Consider the following 20,839-nt stretch of genomic DNA (forward strand, 5'->3'; position numbering starts at 1 on the left):
AAAATAATATAAAATAAATAATGAAGTTCTTTACCCTCATTGAAGCCATGCTTCCAATTGCGAGAACAAATAATTGCTTCCACACAATCGGATGAGAGGCAATTTCTATACTTGTTGAGAATGCGAGATCCAATGCTAAATGCAGATTCAAATGCAACAGTTGTAACTGGTATGCTTAGTAAGTCACAAGCCATAATTGAAAGATGTGAAAATCTTGGACTATTAGTTTTCCAACAATCAAGTACATCCATATGTGCTATAAAATGCAAGTTCAATGCCGCTTCTTCCAAATAAGTATCAAGTTGAGATTTTCCACTAACACTAGCAACTTGTTCCTTGTACTCTATTAAATTCTAATGTAACAAATAAAAAAAAGTGATAAACATACATAATAATGAAAAAAAATTAATATTGAATTTTAGTAATTCTTTAAAAACATATATGAATTTTAGAACTTACATCAAAGAGACCAAAGTCCCGACTTGAGGATGACGGCTTAACACTAGAAGAATTTTAGTAATTATTTAAAAACATATATGAATTTTAGTAATTCTTTAAAAATTAATATTGTTTTTTTTAAAAAAAGTACTAGCCCGCGGGCTGGGCCACTGGGCTTGCAGGCTAAACGGGGCGGGCCTAAATGGTTTACGGGTATCAAATTTCAGCCCAACCCAATTATTTTGAAGAACAGGCCGGGCCTGTCCATTGGGCCTGACCCGGTTTGACACCCCTATGATTTTGGTTCCGTGATAAATTATTAAAAAATAATTCTGATTAATAGAATAATTAATTTAATTATAAATTAACTAGAACCATTAATTATTACAAACTTTAATAAAAAAAATTATTAATCCTAAGCATCCACAATATTATGCTTCTCCTTTTCTCCACAAACACATCTTTCATTTTTACTGCGCATGGGACTCCACCAACAATACCATCATGTTAGAGTTAATAATCTTTTATTAATCTTTAATGATTAATAATTTTATAATCATAATTATTAGTTAATAATTTATTAGAAATTAAACTTATTAATTTATAAAACTAGAGAAACAAATATTATAATTAAAAATTAAAAAAATCAAAATCATGCATTTAATAAATTAAGAAGAAAAAATTATAATTTAAAAAAATATCAATTAATAAGAAAGAAAAAAAGAAGAAAAGAAATGACGGCGAAAGAAAGCAAAACGGTTGCATTTCAAAAAAACAAAGAAGGATAAGAAAACCAACTTCTTCTTCCGCTTCTGCTGCTGCTGCTGCTGCTGCTGCTGCTGCTTCAACTTCCCGACAATAATTTCACCGCACTCTCTCTCGTTTCTTCCAATTCGCGTTTCTTAAAAGCCACTTTCTCAAATCTCAGTTACCGTAAGCTCTTCTTCTCCCTCTATTTCCCTTTCGTTTCCCAGTAACTCACTTGTCATGTGGTAAATAAATAAAAAAAAAGCTTTTGGAGTGCTTAGTTTTTTTTTTCGGTTTTGTTTATTTGCTGAATTTTGTGGAACGAAAGGATCTTGTTGTTTTTTTTTTTTTTTGTTTTTGTTGGTTTCTGTTGTGTTTTATTTTTTTAATTTTTTTCTGCTTACACTGCATGCATCTTGATGGTGATGATTGGAGTGAGTTTGCGTGTGTGTATGTGTGTGTGTTTTGAGTTGAAGTGTGCTGGTAACTTTGGTGTTTCTGTTTTGCTTTTCAGTGTTGTTGTGGTTGAAGTTGGTGAGAGACGAATCTTGGGGAATTTTGGATCTGTTTTGCTGTGAAACCCTAATTTCTTTCTTGCCGTTGAGGGTTTGGAAATTGGGGTTCTGTTTAGATGGAAGCTGAGGAGGGAAGTAGCAACGGTGATAACGGTGAAGGGGTTGGGTTGGATTGGAGGTTGGGTTCTCAAGATGGAGATAATGGGGGGAGAATTTTAGGTGGAAATGGTGTTGCGGAGGGCGAAGGAGATCGGGGCTTGAAAGATGGAGCTGTAAATAATGGGGTGGCAATTGAAGCTGAAGAAGTTTGGGGTCTGAAGAAGGAAGCTGTAGATAATGGGGTGGCAGTTGTAGGAGGAGATGGTGTTGTAGAAGGTGAAGAAGTTCGGGGCTTGAAGAATGTAACTGTAAATAATGGGATGGCAATTGAGGGTGGAAATGGTGTTGCTGAAGGCAAAGTTTGGGCCTTGAAGAATGAAGTTATAAATAGTGGAGTGGCAATTGCTGATGGGAATGGTGCTGCTGAAGATGGAGAGGTTTCAGGCTCAAAGAATGATGTTATCGGGGTGGCAATTGCTGATGGGAATGGTTTTGCTGAACATGGAGAAGTTTGGGGATCAAAGAATGAAGCTGTAAGTAATGAGGTGCCATTTGTTGATGGGAATTGTGTTGTTTACAGTGGAGAAGTTCAGGGCTCTAAGAATGGAGCTGTAAATAATGAGGTGGTAATTGCAGATGAGATTGGTGTTACTGAAGGTCAAGAGGATCACTGCTTGCAGAATGGAACTGTGGATAATGTAGTGGCAAATGCAAATGAAGGGAACTCTGGTTCAGTTGAATGTTTTCAAACATATAAGAGGCGCAAGCATGTAAAGTTGAGTTCAGAATTTGAAGTCCAGGAGAACAGCAGAAAACATATGGCAGCTGCAAGTCAACTGTCAGAACAGGTTTTCTCTACTGCTTTTACGACATGTGTGCCTGTGATGGTTCTGTATTGCTACTTGTCACTCTGTATAAGAGATTTCATGTGTTATGTATGTCTTCTTGTGGAATTCTTGGAGGTGCAAGCTGCTAGATTTTTATGTTTATGTAGAAAAGAGGTCAATCAGCTTGCAAGATGCACATGTGCCTCTAACTTGTAGTTATGGAATAATTTACAAGAGTGCTGATATTAATGGGCATTCCTGTTTGGGTTGGAATTGCAATTATTTATATCTTTTTTTCTTGGAAGGCAAAATTATAGTATTATTAATATAGAAAACATACAGTACCAGAGGTACTGAATGAAACAGATACAATGCACTCAAGGTGCCACCTTCCAAAAGCAATCCCAACAAAAAACCCCACTATTAAGGATATAATACAAATTAACCGAAGGACTCCAGAAGATTGGTAGACCACTGGTTAAAAGGAATATTAAAGCCCTTCTCCGTAGCTTTAAGCCAAGACCACGCATGAAATAAAGCATCATCCATCACTTTGTGAGGTTGAAATGGGGTGCCCTTAAACAGCAGGGAATTCCTATGCTGCCAAATAGTATTAGTTAAAGCAATCCACCATACACAACGCCTATTGTGATTCCTCTGTGCCCCAAACCCATCACAGAATTGGATAAAATGTGCAGCAGGGTCATCTGAGAAAACTCCCAAAGTCCGGGTCCAGTTCATGGATTCCCACCACAACCCTATAGTCATTCTGCAATGAAAGAAAAGGTGCCCAGCCTCCTCCTGGTGATTTCCACAAAGAGGACACATAGTATCCTGTAAAGCCACATTTCTCCTAAGCAAACTAGCCCTGGTAGGGAGCCTATCTCTAAACAACCTCCATGAGAACAACTCAGCCCTTGGGGGAATTTTAAGCTTCCATAGAATCTTGAAGTTCCTACTGTGCTGACCAGGTCTGTTGGTAGGTAGCAAGAGGCTATATGCTGACTTAGTAGAGTAGATCCCAGTAGGGTCTGCTTTCCACAACATTGAGTCCTGCAGCTGCTGATGAATAGAAATAGCAGATATATCATTCATGAAAGCTATTGCTTGCTCATTCTCATGATCAAAGAGGTTCCTTCTCCATTTAAGATTCCAATTCCATGTATTCTGATAGAACTTTCCCATTTTAGAGATGGGAAGGTTTTGCTGTATGCTAATAAAAAATAATTGATTGTACTTCTGCTGAAGGCTGCATCCCTGTCCCAGCCATGAGTCTTGCCAGAATCTTACCTTATCCCCACAACCAACCTTCCAGATCATATTCTGGTGAATAATTTGAAATTCAGGATGATGATAAAGGTTTCTAAGGTCCTTCCACCATTGGGAGTGCCATCCTTTATCCCTACCATTCTGCAAATCTGACAATCCTCCATATTTAGAAGTTAGAATTCTGGCCCACAGCTGCTTATGATTGGAGGCTAGGTCCCAGATCCATCTTCCTCTCAAGGCTGCATTAAATTTGGACAGGTCTTTGATTCCCAATCCCCCATCAATTTTTGGAGTGCATATGTCAGCCCATTTGACCCTAGAAATTCTATTATGGTGTTGATTTCCCCCCCACATGAATGTTCTTTGAAGAGACACCAGTTTATCTACTATTCTTTGAGGAATCTTGAAAAAAGATAAAAGATAAATAGGAAGCGCATTGAGGACAGATTTTATCAAGGTGACCTTGCCACCCATAGATAAGTACTTCTGATTCCACTTGGAGAGCTTAGCTTTAAACTTGTTAATCAAAGGCTCCCAAACCGTCCTGCTGGAAGCTTTTACAGCAATAGGCATTCCCAAGTAGTGGAAAGGAATGTCCAGCTGCCTACAATTCAGAAATTGGGCTGCATCATGAGCCCAATTGGTCTGAAAACCGACAACCCCAAACTGGCTTTTTGCATAGTTAATCCTCAAACCTGAAACCATTTCAAAGCCCCTAAGCATGGACTTCAACACAATAATATTATCCCAAGAAGCCTCTCCAACAAAAACTGTGTCATCAGCATATTGCAATATATTTATAGGCACATTTTGCTTCCCAACCAAGAAACTTCTATAGAGGTTTTTATTCAAAGCCTCTCTCATCATGCCAGTAAGGCCCTCAGCCACTATATTAAATAGCATAGGAGCCAAAGGGTCTCCTTGTCTCAGTCCTCTAGATGGGACTAGTTCCTTTGTAGGGCTCCCATTTACTAAAATTGAGATGGTGGCTGATTGAAGGCAAGCAGAAATCCACTTCCTCCATTTAGGACAGAATCCTAGCCTTGCCATCATATAGTCCAAGAAAGACCATGATACTGAATCATAAGCTTTTTCGAAGTCCACTTTGAAAATCATAGCAGGCTTCTTTCTGTGAATAGCTTCATCCACCACTTCATTGAGAATCAGAATTCCATGGAGAATGTGCCTATTTTTTATGAAGGCTGTCTGCCTTTCATCAATTAACTCATCCAGCAGAATCCTCAACCTATTTGCCAAGAGTTTTGCTATTACTTTATACATGCAGCCAATGAGAGAGATGGGCCTGTAATCATTTAGAGTCTGGGGTTGAGATATCTTAGGAATAAGAGCCACAAAAGAGGCATTGCTGCCTCTAGGAAAGCTTCCATGAGCATGGAATTCATCCACAAATCTTCGAAAATCAGGTTTGAGCAGCCCCCAAAACTCCTTGATAAATCTAAAATTAAAACCATCTGGCCCCGGACATTTATCACCAGCACAACTCCAAATAGCATCTCTGATTTCTGAATCAGAGAAAGGGGCAGTCAGCCCCTCTCTTTGATTATGATGAATCATAGGAAAATTGACCCCATCCAGGGTAGGTCTGCGAAAATTCTGTTCAGTGAATCTTTCATGGAAGAAGGTAAGCACTGCATTCTTGACAAGATGAGGCTGCTGAATCCATGCACCATCAATGAAAATTCCAGGAACAGCATTTGAACATCTTCTGAAATTAATCAGCTTGTGAAAATAAGCTGAATTATGATCCCCTTCCTTGATCCATTTGGCCCTAGACTTCTGTCTCATCAAGGATTCATAGGCATTTGCAGTATCCCACAGCTCTTGTTGCAAGGCTCTCTTGTTCTGAACTTCACTTTCAGATAGAGTTCTATGGGAAGCAAGAGTCTCCAAATCAGATAGCTTCTGCTTCAACTGCCGAATCTTATTAGCTTTAATGTCCCCCTTCTCTTTACTCCACTGTTTTATGGAGTTTCTCAAGTTCCTCAGCTTGTTTTTAAGTGCAATTCCACCCCAACCACCCTGCTGATCTGCAGTCCAAGCCTCCTTAACCATAGAGTGGTAGCCTTTTTGATTCAACCACCAATCCACAACCCGAAAAGGCTTAGGGCCCCAGTCCACCATTTTTGTCTTCAAGATGAGTGGGCAGTGATCCGAGAAGTCTCTTTGAAGGACATGCTGTGAGGTATTAGGCCACAAAGATAACCATTGATTTTAGTCATACAGTTGAAAGTATTGACTGTGGAGTGATATTATCCTTCCTTGGTTTTTATAGCTGATTTTACACTGGCTATATTTGAATGAATTTAGTAGTGGTTGTTTCTTTAGTTGCATCCTAAGGCATTTGTTCTAACCTAAGATATCAGGTTTTTGGTGTTTGGTTTCTTACAGTGGCTTCTTAATCTATGGTAGTGAGTATTTGTAGAAGATTTATTAAGTTGAGGGATACATAAGAAACATAAAGCAGAATGCTAATGTTAAAGTAGAACTTTAGAAGAAATACTGAATACTGCTAATATTTATGTTGTAGTGCTCTTAAGTCTTAATTTGTAAATGCTTCAAAGATATGGAGTTACTCAGACACAAACACACATACAATCTTAGTTCAGTAAATGGACTAAATGTTTGTAAGATGCCGTAACTAACCCCACCATGAGCTTCATCTGTTTGTAGGACTCTTGGGTAGGTTATTGCTGGTTAAATTACTGAATTTATGGTAAAAAATGATGAGGACAACATCCACACACGAAAAGAATCTGGATATTGTTTTTCTTCACGTTTTGTAGATACTGTGCTTAAGAGCAGCTATGCCTTTTAAGTTAAAGTTTTATTATGTCCAAAATGGAGTTGCAACTTTAAGCAGTGTATCAGAGTTCAGACACTAGGGAAGGATGTATTTTGGTCGTGGATCGTAATTTACATTTCGATGAAAAGAAAGAACTAATTTGCAAAGTTAATGTTTGGCATTGCTATTATGCTAAGATCAAATCCTCCTGCATGTACATTGTTGAATGAAGATTAATTATGTACATAAATGAAGCTGAGTTGCAACCTTTGTGCTGTATTGTATGTTTATATTAATAATGGTAATACAACATTCAAGGTTAAGGAGAAAATGATACTGATTGTATGTTTTAAGATATAAGATATTTAATTTGAGGAATGGGTTGAGAAAAATACTGATTGCTTATTTTTAGCAGAAATTGTAATTTATATTGAGTAGAATTGACTATTTTTTTCGGGTGGTGGGGGTGTGGGAAGAATGATGGATAATTTTTTTCCCTATTGCTATCTTACATTATAATAATCTTTTACTGCATGTAATTAGTCCAGCCGGTGGGGTTCAATTTTGTCCACTCATTACTTTGCTTACTAGTAACTATTATAGTAGTATTTGTATTTGATGTGTGGGAAGAGAGAAAATTTGGCTGTAATGTGATGATTCTGGTCTTGGCCCATACATGACTTCAAGCACACTAAATACTCTTTCTTGGCTCTTTCTGCAAAGCTGTATTTGAAATTTTCTCATGATTGCAGGCAGTGAAGAAACCATTTGATTTAGCTGTAGGCAACACTTCAAAAGATCATTCACATGACCATTGGGGGAATGTTGTACTAAAGCAATTATATCATTCATTAGGCAATGATAATGGTGGCATGGAGTGGTGTATAAGGGAAGCACTCATGAGCCATCCTAAAATTAGTTGTGCCACTACAATGACGGTTGGTTCTGCAGTTAGAACTACACATATTCTGCGTACATTACTTGCCCTAATTCACTTTTGTTCCTTCTGTTTTACTTTCCTCTTATTTTTCTTCAGGAAACTCTTAATATTGTCAAGGATGGTCAGGAGTGCTCTCCGCAATTAGAAAGTTTGTTTTATAGATTACAGAGTGAAGCTAATGGACATGAAAATGTTGTGAACAATGGATTTTCTAGTGAGTCAAATGGCCATGGTGCAACTGGCAGGTGTCAGCGTGTGTTCCGTGATATCTTAGCCTCTGAGAAGTTCAGTTCATTATGTAAAGTGCTACTTGAAAATTTCCGAGGAATGAAACCTGAAACTGTATTTGACTTTAGTTTGATAAACTCAAGGATGAAAGGGCAAGCTTATGAACAATCCCCTACACTTTTCTTATCAGATTTTCAACAGGTAATTTATAATAATAGCCTCTCTACTGACAATTTTTACATGGCTATATGATTTTTGATTTTACTTGAGAAAATTTGAAAAATTTAAATAACTGAATGTTGTTTACCTTAGTGTCATGATGATGGTGTGCTTGTTCTGGCTTGCTCTTTTTTTTTTTTTTGGTGAAAATCTTGTTCTTTAGATGTAGTAACTAGTAATTCACGAAGACTCAATCAACAATCATGAATATCTTTTGCATCCAATTAACTATTATCTTCCTCAAAGAGATCCTTTCATTGGGAACTAAACAGGTTTATTTTTTAATCATAAAGCACAGTGAAAACAAATCATATATCAATTTAAATAATCCATTGTTAAAGCAAACCCCCTATTTAACGCAGAGAAAGAGTTCCTTGACTGTTTGCACTTTTTAAAGATCTCCCTATTAACGGAATTAGTGTAAAATTGAGAAAGTTAATTTCCCCCCAATTGAGAAAAAACAACGATTGCAGATCAATTTAAGAAGTATTGAGTCAGTTGCTTGAGGAAATGGTAATATATTAAAAATTTGAAAACTTGAGGATTACTAAATATTTTTTTATATTGCTTGATCCCTAAAATTCCAGTGGGTTGACCTGAATTTGGGAGTTTTTCTATTGGATTCATATAGTTCTGGGTTGTTTTTGTCTTTGTTGTTTATCATTGATCTTCGGAGCTACTTGGTGACTAGTTATCTTATGTTTATTTATTAATTTTTTTCAAACTAAAATGGTGCTCGGTATTCACATAAACTATTAAGTTGACCGGGTTAAGTTCTCATGTCTTGCTTCAAGGGTTAGTATCTAAAGAAAATTTTCACTGTTGTTCTCTATTTTAATTGAATGATATGATATATAAAAGTGAGAAGTGATGAGAAGATTCATTCATGATTTCTTGGCCCATATATAGAGTGCACTTGAATTTGATATAATCGGAATATATTGAGATAATTAATGGAGGAGACAAGCCTAGCTAAATAAGGGAAAAACTTAGGATCCTAAAATTATTATCTGATTCAGGAATCAATTATAATAATTCCTATTAACCTGATGTCCTTATCAGAATTCAGAACTGTCCATAGTCTTCATTGCCTAATGATAAGCATCCATAATCTTCATGTCCTCTCAAGTTAGGACTAGATGTTGATCAATCCCAGCTTGGAACTTAAGTTTTCAAAATTGATACTTGGTAAAGCCTTTGCGACAGCAATTTGAAGGTTTGAAAGAGTATAGTTAGTGTTGGGACTCCTTCTTCAATCTTCTTCACAATGAAGTGTCTATCTATCAATCTCCACATGCTTTGTTTGTTGTAAAAAATTGAATTCTTTGCAGTGCTTATTGTTTGCTTGATTGTTACAAAATAACTTTTTTGGTCCTTTGCCTTTGATCTTAAACTCATTAACCTTTTTTGTCACATTCCCTCACACATGCCATGTGCCATTGTTTGGACTTCAGTTTCAGCACTATTGCATGCTACCATTGATGGCTTTTTGCCTCTTCATGTTAATCATATGTGAGATCTAGGGTATGTTAGAGAAACACTAATGGGAGTTGCATAACTCCTTTTTTAAAATAATGAACTATTTCATTCTGAATATCATCAATAGAGTTGTTTTAGTTGCAAGTTACACAAGGAACTGCATCCTCCGCAAAAAACCTTTTGAAATTATACAACATAGCCCCAACAGTTAAGGTGTATTGTGACAGCAACAAATTTAAGTACCCAAAAAGATAAAAAAGCTCAATGTGCGGTGAGTACCAAGGCTAGCACATTCAGCCATATCCAAATCCTTCAAGTGCAATCCCAACGAGGATCAATACCAACATGATCAGCCACATGTTGATGTCTAGCACACTCCTTTTTCCTTTTCCTATCTTTATTCAGCCATATCCAAATCCTTCAAGTGCAATCCCAACGAGGATCAATACCAACATGATCAGCCACATGTTGATGTCTAGCACACTCCTTTTTCCTTTTCCTATCTTTTGTGCATTAGTCTGTTGTTTGATGTACAGCAGCCGTGTGGCAATGAGCCCACCAAAATATATGCTTTGAAGGGTAGAATGCCAGTGGCAATGAAAACAAACCCTCCCTTGCTATCCCATTCTAGAACCAAGGGGTAAAACTGTTAGTATAGAACAATAAGCAGAAGAGAAAGGAATAAGGAGAAAAGAGAGAAGACACAAAGTTTTAACGTCAGCACATAATGTATGTACCTACATCCACGGCTACACTAAGAGAACTTTTTATTACTTGCATGTTTTAAAGCTTACAAGGTGTCTCTATATATAACACTAATGAGACACAAGTTTTACAAACCATGCGATGTGGGACAAAGGAACTAAGACCACAAAACTCTAACAATTCTCCCACTTGGGGTCTAAGTTCCAAACTCTATCAGCTCCTTGTAAGCAATGAGTTCATCGACTCTTTACCTAGTGTAGCGCCTTCGTCTTTAATTATCCTCGAAGGCTAATTGAGGCAATGCAAAGCCTCAGCTTGTCAGTTGTAACAACTTTAGTCAACATATCTGCTGGATTCTTTGATCCTAAGATCTTCAGCAAAGATAAGTCTCCATCATTTATCAACTCCCTGATAAAATGATATCTTAATTGAATATGCTTGCATCTAGAATGGAAGATTGGATTCTTAGCAGGACTTATAGCACTTTGACTGTCACTGAACATTGAAGCATTATCTTGTTCTTTCCCTAATTCAATGAGAAAATTCTTTAGCCAAGCTGCTTCTGAGATAGCTATGTGCTCGGCTTCCGTGGTTGAGAGAGCAACTCTAGGTTGAAGTTTAGACTTCCAACTCACAGCTGTACCTCCCAAAGTAAAAATGTAGCCTGTGGTGCTTTTCTTGGCATCAAAATTTCCTCCCAAGTCTGCATCTGAAAATCCCTGTAAAGTGAGATTGCTTTTTCTGAAGCACAAACACATCCCTGAAGTATCCTTCAGATATCTGAGTATCCACTTTACGCCTTCCCAATGCTCCTTTGTTGGATTTGATAGGAACCTACTGACAACTCCCACTGCATGTGCTATGTCAGGTCTGGTACACACCATAGCATACATCAAACTCCCGACTGCTGATGCATATGGTACTCTTGACATGTAACATTTTTCATGCTGCCAAATCCAATTGATCCCCTCATGCCTACAGCTCCTTCATGCTGCCACAACATAGCTTAGAGAATCCTCTCCTGCTGCCACCATTACATAGGTGCCTACTAGGTGCTCACCACTTGTGCCTGCAGCACCTGTGCGAAGGACACGCCAACATGATCTGGTGACATCCTGAAAGAGAAGAGTTCAATGGCACTGTCCTATACATGTTTGACATCACAGATTGAAGGGACAACTTTTGTGGTGGGGGAGAGAAAAAAATACAAGACAGATCAAAGGTAGATCTAAAGAGGGAAGGCTTTTGCAGTTTTGACTTTTGAGAGATGAAAGGTTAGAGGTGAGTAGCTAGGAGATTGAAATGGTGAGTAATTGGAGTAGTTGGAATTCTGCATGGAAGTTATTTCTTTTGTTGGAATGGGTATAAGTCAATAAAATTGGGAACATTAAGATCTAAATGTTAAAAATGGTGATCATTAAAAAAATTCTACCTTTTCACTTCTACGATAAAATTGTGAATGCTATAAAGTTTTACTGTTAAAAATTGTATATATAGTGAATCAAGTAGCAAGATAATTTCACAACTCAAACCTCAAATTTCATTCATTTTGTTCACTTACACTCTTTTCAATTCCTTTCATTTGATTTTTCCGAATGGATCCTAATCAATTTATTTCTCTTTTAAATTTTATGCAAAATTATCAACCTCTCCACAACCCATTTTAAAAATCTTCCAGTTTTTCAAATTCACAAAGTACCCAAAGATCAGAAATTTTCAATTTTATATGTTGCCAGTTGCATATCAATTTCCCTTGTTTAAATCGCCATAAACTAATCTTGCCATGTTTTATGGCTTTTTTAAGGGTATAAGTAGTGAGCAGTCCATTAATCTTGCCATGTTTTATGGGTTTTATGGGTTGGGTCAATGTTTGAGTCTCAAGTTCCACCATTTCCATCCAAGTTGGCATGGAAAAATTTTATGTCGGGGGAAGGAGAACGGTAAAATGCTCAAAAAATTTAGAGCAAGATTCATCATTAAGGAGGATACACTTTTCATTTAAACATGACCTTGTGTTTGAAAAATGCAATTTTGGGCCTTGACCAAAAGACATAGTTTTTGGTTAAGGATCGAAGATAATCATAATGAGAATTGTGGTAATTTACAAGAGGCAAATGATCCCACAAAAATCTCAACAACATAGATTGAGTAACATCTTAAAAGTTTGCAGGGTGCTACAAACAAGCCGTTCAAAGAACGGAAGATGCCAGCTTTGTTGAGAAAACCATCATAGCATGTGCGTGTAACATTTATGCCCAAGATGAAGGTGGACATCATAGAGGGTCCACTTTTGGATACTGCACTTTGATTGGAGCAAATCTAGTTTACTTAGAGGAGTGAAAATCAGTGTGGTGGTTAGGAGTAACATAGAGGCAGAATATAGCGAATGTCACAATTGATTTGTGCATAGCATCCTGAGCAAGGTGCCTAAAGGCAACTCCAGGGAGAAATTGGATACTGCATTTTTGTTGGAGGAAATCTAGTTACTTGGAAAAGCGAAATAAAAAGTGTGGTGGCTAGGAGTTGAATATAAATGGATGGAACAAGTTAAATATTATAGATTGATAAGTTACACTAGGAGCTGAAATTTCATGACTCCATCAATAAGACTGTATACAGACAACAAACCGGCTTAGGGTCTAACTCAATCCTTCAAAACCAGCTTGTAAGGTGAGGACTGTCCAAGCTTTATAAGCTCTATTTAAGCCATATCTTTAGTTGATGTCGTACTAAACCACCACCCTTGATGTTGTAATTAAGGCAGCCCCCAAAGAGGCCGAAACTAAGGCTGGCTTGGGGTATCCACAATTAAGGCAGCTTTCCAACAATAATTGACAAGCTGCCCATGGAGGATATCTCCAAGAAAGCATGTTTTTTTGAGGGGTGGGGCAGGGGACTGCTAGCATCCATCAATAAATGTTTTGATTTTGTTTTATTTCTGTAAATATTCTATTTTATAGGTTAGAGTGTGAATATTCTACAAATTAGGAAATCAGCTCTATAGGATGCTGTGATTAAGCTAGGAATTTTTTACTTTCCTTTTTTGTAGTAATTTTTATTTATGGTTCATTGTTTCTCCCTGTTCATCCTCTCTGTAACAGGATTTGTATTTGAACTATTACAAAAAACATATTCCCAGTGTCTTTGATATCTATGTCAATTGAAGTGTCTCATTCCTTTAAACTTGATTTTTAAGATTGGATCTACTTGCATATTTGTTGGTTTGAACCTGAGTATTCTAGTTTTCTTCAGTAAACCAAGGATATATTTTCTCTGTGAAATGGAGGGCCTGTTTGATTTCTATTTTCTTGAACAACTTTTTTGTTTTCAAAAACAATCATAAAAATAATTGTTTGAACATTTATTTTTTGCTTGATTGTTATAAAATACTGCTTCTCATAATCTGTTTTAAGAATAGAAAACTAAGGGGCTGTTTACTTATGTTGAAAACCAGAATCAAATATCTTGTATTTGTCGTATATCGTATTTGAAGGCAAGTAATCCAATTTAGAGGAAACAAAATCTCCTCTAATTTATGTGTATTTAATATCTATTTATTGTAGTAAGCCAATATAAACCTTGCTCTGTGTTGTCATTTAAAAACACGGATATAAGAAGCAGAATCAAATATCTTGTATTTGTCGTATATCGTATTTGAAGGCAAGTAATCCAATTTAGAGGAAACAAAATCTCCTCTAATTTATGTGTATTTAATATCTTTTTATTTTAGTAAGCCAATATAAACCTTGCTCTGTGTTGTCATTCAAAAACACAGTTTTCAGTAAATATCCTCTCTCTCTCTCTCTCAACAACTTATACCGTTTTCTGTTTTTATTTTTAAAAAATAGAAAATGATAAAGAAATTTTAGAAAACAAAAAGCATGTCACACCTGAAAGTCATTTTGGGAAAACAAGCTCAAAATTTCCATTTTTGGAAAACCTTGCTTTAGTTGCTTAGATATTTTCATTTTCAATTTTAGAAAACAAGCTCAAAATTTCAGAAATTTTATAGAACACCTGAAAGTCATTTTTGGAAATAATTTTGAAATTTTCATAAGTCCCTTTTATGGTTGTGGTGGAGGTCCCCATTCATTCCCACTAGAGTGCACAAAAGCATGTCACACATGAACTTCTTCTCTATCTCCATCATGTCATGAATTGCCTTCAAGTGCTCCTTGCTCAGCTTCTTCTTGAGGAGAATACACGAGGGACATGGAGTAGCAATGAAGCCCCTCACTTGCAAGATGAGCTTGTTGGAGATGGTGAGACTTGGCATCAAGCTGTGCTTCAGTGGTGGAGGTCTTTGTATGGTGTTTAACAACAGTGGTTTGGTTTGGTTTGCATGGACCGTGGGTTTGATGAGAAGTTGCACTCAATAATAGTAGCCAAGGAAATAGTCCCCACTTAGTCTATTAAGAGACTATATATACATGGATGATGCAGAACCTAAGAACTACGTTCTCTTTCTCTTAATAACAAAGCTTTACCTTCTCTAAGTTCACCTTTTTTCTCTAAATTCTCCCCCTCTAAGTTCAATTAAAGGCATGATATGTAACAGGTTGTCATAGCACTAAGATATACAATGTTGGGTGTGTGACCATGTGCTTTTCTATGGGAAATGGAAATATCAAGATCATTAGTTGATTGTAAATTAGGAACATTTTGTGACTCAATATTTCTTAAACTTGCTGTTGTTAATATTAATGTGAAGAGGATAGTTAGGGATTGTCTTTATGTAATTACAAATATTCTAATTACTGTAATTACATAAAGAAAATTCCCAACTATCCTCTTTAGAATAACTCTAACATATGCAAAACCATTAAGAAGGATTTAGATATCAATAGTTTGTCTATTGACATGATTCACAATAGAAAAAGCTTAGTTATTGTTGAGTGAAATTTTTGAAACATAGATCTAGCTCTGGATTTTCCTTTTATAGGATACACCGAAGTAACACTTGTTTGATCATCTACTAATGTGATGAACCACCTAGCGCTTCACATCTGTAATACAGGATGGCCTCCAAACCTTGAAAAGGGACAAGAAGGTTGATAAGTATGTATAGGTAGCAAGTTTTTTGTGTGTTTAGCTAGTTGACAGAATTCACGAATAAATTTAGATTTTTATGGACAAACAAGGATGGAAACAGCTTTGCAGGATACATGATCATCAATCTAAAATGCCATAACATAACATCATCAAGGGTTTTGACAGAAGCAGACACCCTACTACATGCCATTGGGACAGAAGCAAGTGAGCTGTTCAAGTTTGAATTTATGGTCATTGTGAATTTTCTAATAGATAACAAGCTGCATTACAAATTTGGAACAAAGAGGACAGATTCAAGTGTTAAATCTTCAGAACCTTTGAGAGTCAGAGCAGGAAACAGTGGGTCTGACCCATCTGTAATATGCACTTTATATTTCCCTGGATAAGGGAAAATATAGTTGAAAAAAATGCATAACCAGTCATATAATCCGTGGCAATGGAGTCAATCACTCAGCCACAACTATCTCGGTGAGACTGTGACTTGTTGGGTTTCCAGTCAGCAGTTTGCTGTGAATTTTCCGACTTGTATCCACATTCCTTAATTTGTCCTAGACTCTGGAAAAGGTCACATGATGGTCTCCCTTTCCGTGGTCTACCATCACTTCCCTGATTCTGGTTTACATGAACAGCAAGAGCAGAATCTTCGGCAGCAGAAAGAGGCCCTTGATTTCCCATTATCCCATCATGACTTCTCTTCTGCTTTATTCTCTTCTAATCTCTGCAAAAGTTTCATGGAGGGATGTGTGTTCCATGAATTCTTCCTTGTACTTCATCAAGGTCATTGACTCATTATTGAGGCCTATAACAAAATTGAAGATCTTCTCCTCCATGATTTTATTGTATATTTATTTATCATCTTGGCAGTTCCAACTGTCAGTTTCAAAATGTATCAAGTTGATGCCAGTGCTGAGTAAGGACATTATAATATTCAGTTAAAGAGGTTTCACGTTGCTGGAGGATGTGAAGGATGCTTTTATCTTGAAAAATTTAGGAGTATTCACCTGGTTGAGTGGGTTTCCTTGATGCTGCCCTAGATTTCCTTTGCAGATGAATAGAACCTAGAGTTTTGACCTATTTTCAATTTCATGATGTTGATCAACCTATTCCCAAGTTCCTCGTTGGATTTGGATCAGACTTGGAAGGAGGATCAGCAGTGCTGGTAAGGTAACCACCTTTGCCTTTACCACTGATGAAACGGGAACAGATGGACACCACTGGAGATAATTTTTGCCAGAGTCTTTGCCCAGTGATGAGGATGTCCAAAACATTCAGATTTCATATTAGATCAAGAGACAATGCCCATATTGGAGAGGTGATGTTGGAGTGGCTGCTGGTGTCGGAAGTGATGGCAGGCATAGAGGGGTTCTTTAGTAGTATCTGACAGCACTTTGATACCATAAGGGGTTGTATGATACCATGGAGAGGTGATGTTGGAGAGGCTGCTGGTGTCGAAAGCCATGGCAGGAATTTAGGGTTTCTTTTGTATTTAAGAGCACTTCGATACCATAAAGAATTAAATGAATGAATTCACTTCTCAGTTGTAATCCTAATGGCATTAATGTTAATTTCACACAATATTTTATTAATTTATTTTTTATTTGAAGAACATTTTTTCTTTTCCTGTGGATGGGTGCAGCCACAGGCACTTACTCTAGTATAGTGATACAGTGTATACAATTATACAATACAATACAGGTGGTGAGAAGATTCACCCATGATTTCTTGGCCCAGATTTGCTACACCAAAATCAGATATAATAAGATCATCCGGAGCCTAATTAATGAGAGGAGACAAACCTAGCTAATTTATTAAAAAAAATAGGTCCTAAAATTTTGATGTGCTACAATATTTCCTAAACCGAGTAAGTTATGATAATCCCTATCAACTTGATTGCATCATAACCATCTTATATTATTTGCCTAATCAGAATCATCCATAATCTTCAGTGTTGTTTGAGGGCATTTGTTTAGAGTGCTCGTTAATTTATAGCCTCTGAGCAGGTGACAGGAGAATTAATTTCTTATTTTACATGACACGGTGTTGTTGATATTTCTAGGTTTGGCGAAAGCTTCAAAATACTGGAAATCAGATTGTTGCTATGGCCAGGAGCCTCTCCAACATGTCAAAAGCTTCCTTCTGTGAGCAGGTAAAGAAAACTCTTGTAATTATTTGCTACAGCACTAAGTTCCATAGGCCCTCCCAGAATGAAAAAGAAAAAAAAAGAAAAGTTCCATACTTTTTTCTTTGCTTCTGAATTTTATTCTTTTTTAGCTATGCATTATGTTTTTTCTTGTCTTTTGTTGACCATATCTTTTCCTTATTGTCAGGTGGGAATTTCAGCGCAGAGTTCCTTTGAAGATGAAAAACAAGTGGTAAGAGTATTAAATTTTTGTTTTGATATTTCATGTGCTGATAATGCATATATCTGGATCAAGTTTAATGAATTTGATATTTAGATAAATTTTGCTTTGGTATCAGAGTTAAGAAGGCTTTGATAATTGGATAGTTTTTTTTGCAGATTCCTAATCCTCTCATACCTCTGCCATTATTCTATGCAACATGTTCAAGAGACTATTATTTTTTATCGTAATATCATAAGTTGCAGTTTTTGTATTGTAAGTTACAGTATAAAATAGAATACATGCATATATGCCCTGGTATTTTTGAAAAAAAGAAAAGAATAACTATGTTTCAGTTTTGTTAAAAAAACATGAAATAAAATTAAGAAGCAAACCCTGCTGAGTCTTTTAGCTCAAGTGACAGCAAATCTCTATGGGGACATAATGCAAGGTCCAAATTTTGCTGGGGCTGCTTTTCTTCAACTTCGGCTTGCTCTCTCTCCCCCACTTGGTTGTTGGTATCCTTTTAGTCATTAAGAATAAAGAAACCAAAGTTGCAACCCTTTTTCCCTTTGTGCCTTCTAACTAATTTGACAGTGATCGAAGCTGTCAGTTACATGACAACTAAATGAATGAAGAATGAGTTGTGGTTGTATGGCCAGAGTTTATCCCTTATCAATCCCGTGGTAATAACCCCACCCTATTTGTCTTGGCAATTTCTTAGGTGAAATACTTGTTACATATAATTTTATCTTCATAATTTGATGTGCAAGAATGAAAAGATTAATCCCTATGTATTGAGATTTCCCCCTACCTTTAAAACATTACTTTCCTCTGATTGAGAAATAACGATACAAGAAGTGTAGTTAATTTTTCATCTGGCATCTAAAAATTCGCTGTAATAAGCAGGCAGGGAACTTGTTTGATTTTTAAGAACTATGTATCTTTCTAGGTTTTCCAAGCCTTAACAATCAATTGTGGACATGATTGTTTAAACTGCAAAAGCCCCGTCTTTTATGTTGCTCAATCAGTAGCAAGTGCACTTCATTCAAATGGAAATTTTGCTTGAGATTTGTTAAACTGAGTTGTTTTTATGGTCATGTCAAACAGCTCTGTAACCAGGAATCCATCTCTCACATGAAACCAGAGCAGACAGTAGAATGTGTTGCATTCAAAGTTGGCAACTGTTGGCATTGTGGAGACAAAGCAGATGGGATAGACTGTTTGGTTTGTGATTCATGTGAGGAGATGTATCATCTGTCCTGTATTGAGCCTGCCGTGAAGGAAATACCCCGCAAAAGCTGGTTCTGTGCCAATTGTACTGCTAATGGAATTGGATGTCGACACAAGAATTGTGTGGTGTGTGAACAGTTGAATGTCCTGAAGACCCTGGATGACTTTGTTGGTGAGGAAAACTTCCCTACAAATGAGGAAACACTAAATGAATTGGAAGAGTATTCAAATTGTACTTATGATGGGATTCAAGTTTCCACAGATGGGAGAAACTCATCAAACTGCAAAATTTGTAAAATGGCGGTGGATGGTGAAAAAGTAAAAATCTGTGGTCACTCTTTTTGCCCTAGTAAATACTACCATGTAAGGTGTTTGTCAAGTAAGCAGCTAAAGTCATATGGTAACTGTTGGTATTGCCCTTCTTGTATATGCCAAGTTTGCCTCACTGACAAAGATGATGATAAGATTGTACTCTGTGATGGCTGTGATCATGCATACCACATCTACTGTATGAAACCTCCACAAAATTCTATTCCGAAAGGGAAATGGTTCTGCATAAAATGCGAGGCAGGGATACAGGCAATACGCCAGGCAAGAAAGGCATATGAGAGTAAAAAAGGCAAAGTTGGTCAGAATGATTCAAAGCCAAATGAAGATATTGACAAGAAATGGAACAAAAAGCGAGGACGGGAATCAGACAAAGTTGGTGGAATGATGGACATGCTTATAAATGCTGCAAATACTCTGAATTCTGAAGAGGACATGAATGCAATGCTGATTGACTCAAAGAAAACATTAACATGATGGCGTATGTGCTAACTGCTAATACCTAATGTTTTCTATTTCCTGCATTTGTTTTAGTCTTTAGATAACTGATTTTATTAGGTTGTAAAACTGTGGTAGATTTTGCTGACTTTTGGATACATGCCGTTGGAGAGAAAGGATTAGAGGCCAAAGAGCTAAAAGCATCAATAGAAACTGTGATAAGAGAAGTATGGGATATTTTGCAGGCCAGATACTGATGCAATATATGTGGTTGATATGAAATTTAATTGGCTGCTTTGCTCCCTGCAGAGTATAATATTTTGGATTGTCATGATTATTTGAGCAAATATTTCTTCAAATTAGAATAATATCGATGTCCAATTTTTGGATAATCAAAAGGGATGGTTTTTTATCCGTTTAGATTTCAATGTTTCAGTACCAATTTTGCACAAGCCTTCAACAGCATTCTGCACTTGATTTTTTTTAATCCGTTCAGTGAATGACTCTGCGGGTGTTTGAAAGAGTTTCTTCCATTCTCAATTTAGTTTACAAAAATAAATTGACCTTTCTGTAAGCTTTTTTTCGGCTGATTTCCAAGTTTCCATAAGTTTCACGGTTAAGTTTATGAATACGTTCTCACGAACTTTTTAATTATTTTTAATTTTTATATATTTTACTTTTAACTTTGTTTTCCTAAAGTCATGAGTGGAATCACTTCTGCCTTATGTCTTAATCTTTTATTCCATTTTTTTATTTGACAATTAATTTATTTAAAACGACTTCAATTAAATTAAAAAAATGAAAATGGTGTTTTAAACCACAAACTTCTTTAGTAAAGTCATGGGTCAAAATACGACTTACTCATTTATGTATTTTTTTCCAAAAAATTTACCCTCCCGTAATTTTGAATAAAAACTACCCTTTTGTAAAAAATCCGACCAGGGAAAAATAGTGTTATCGGGGAAAAATGGAGACTTGGGCATAAATTTCTACTCAAAATTTGACAAAATCAAAAGAACTATTTTAAAACAGTACGAATCATTGAATCTGTTAAATCATTAAATTTTTCACTAATTTGTTGAGTCAATTTTTGTCTAGTTTTCTTTGTTCTTAATCGATTTTTCTGGTCAGATCGACGACCCCATCTAGAAATCTAGAAATTGTTATAAAAATTTAACCAT

General features: G+C 36.4%; 1 protein-coding gene across 3 annotated transcripts; it reads left to right on the forward strand.

The window, feature by feature from the left end:
- The first annotated feature begins 1,192 nt into the window (after positions 1–1,192).
- On the forward strand, positions 1,193–20,050 carry LOC114381326 (PHD finger protein EHD3-like). Of its 3 annotated transcripts, none has more exons than XM_028340547.1 (7): positions 1,193–1,371; positions 1,700–2,647; positions 7,451–7,636; positions 7,735–8,067; positions 17,378–17,467; positions 17,649–17,693; positions 18,613–18,763. In XM_028340547.1, exons 2-7 carry the CDS (start codon positions 1,817–1,819, stop codon positions 18,727–18,729), a joined length of 1,602 nt encoding a protein of 533 aa, XP_028196348.1. In that variant the 5' UTR covers positions 1,193–1,371; positions 1,700–1,816; the 3' UTR covers positions 18,730–18,763. The 3 variants fall into 3 exon arrangements, with proteins under 3 accessions (XP_028196348.1, XP_028196349.1, XP_028196347.1); XM_028340548.1 differs by lacking the exon at positions 18,613–18,763 and adding an exon at positions 17,840–18,589; XM_028340546.1 differs by lacking the exon at positions 18,613–18,763 and adding an exon at positions 18,771–20,050 and having other exon boundaries at positions 1,195–1,371.
- The last annotated feature ends 789 nt before the right edge of the window (positions 20,051–20,839 follow it).

This window comes from Glycine soja, chromosome 13, assembly GCF_004193775.1.
Source record: "Glycine soja cultivar W05 chromosome 13, ASM419377v2, whole genome shotgun sequence".
NCBI lineage: Eukaryota > Viridiplantae > Streptophyta > Magnoliopsida > Fabales > Fabaceae > Glycine > Glycine soja.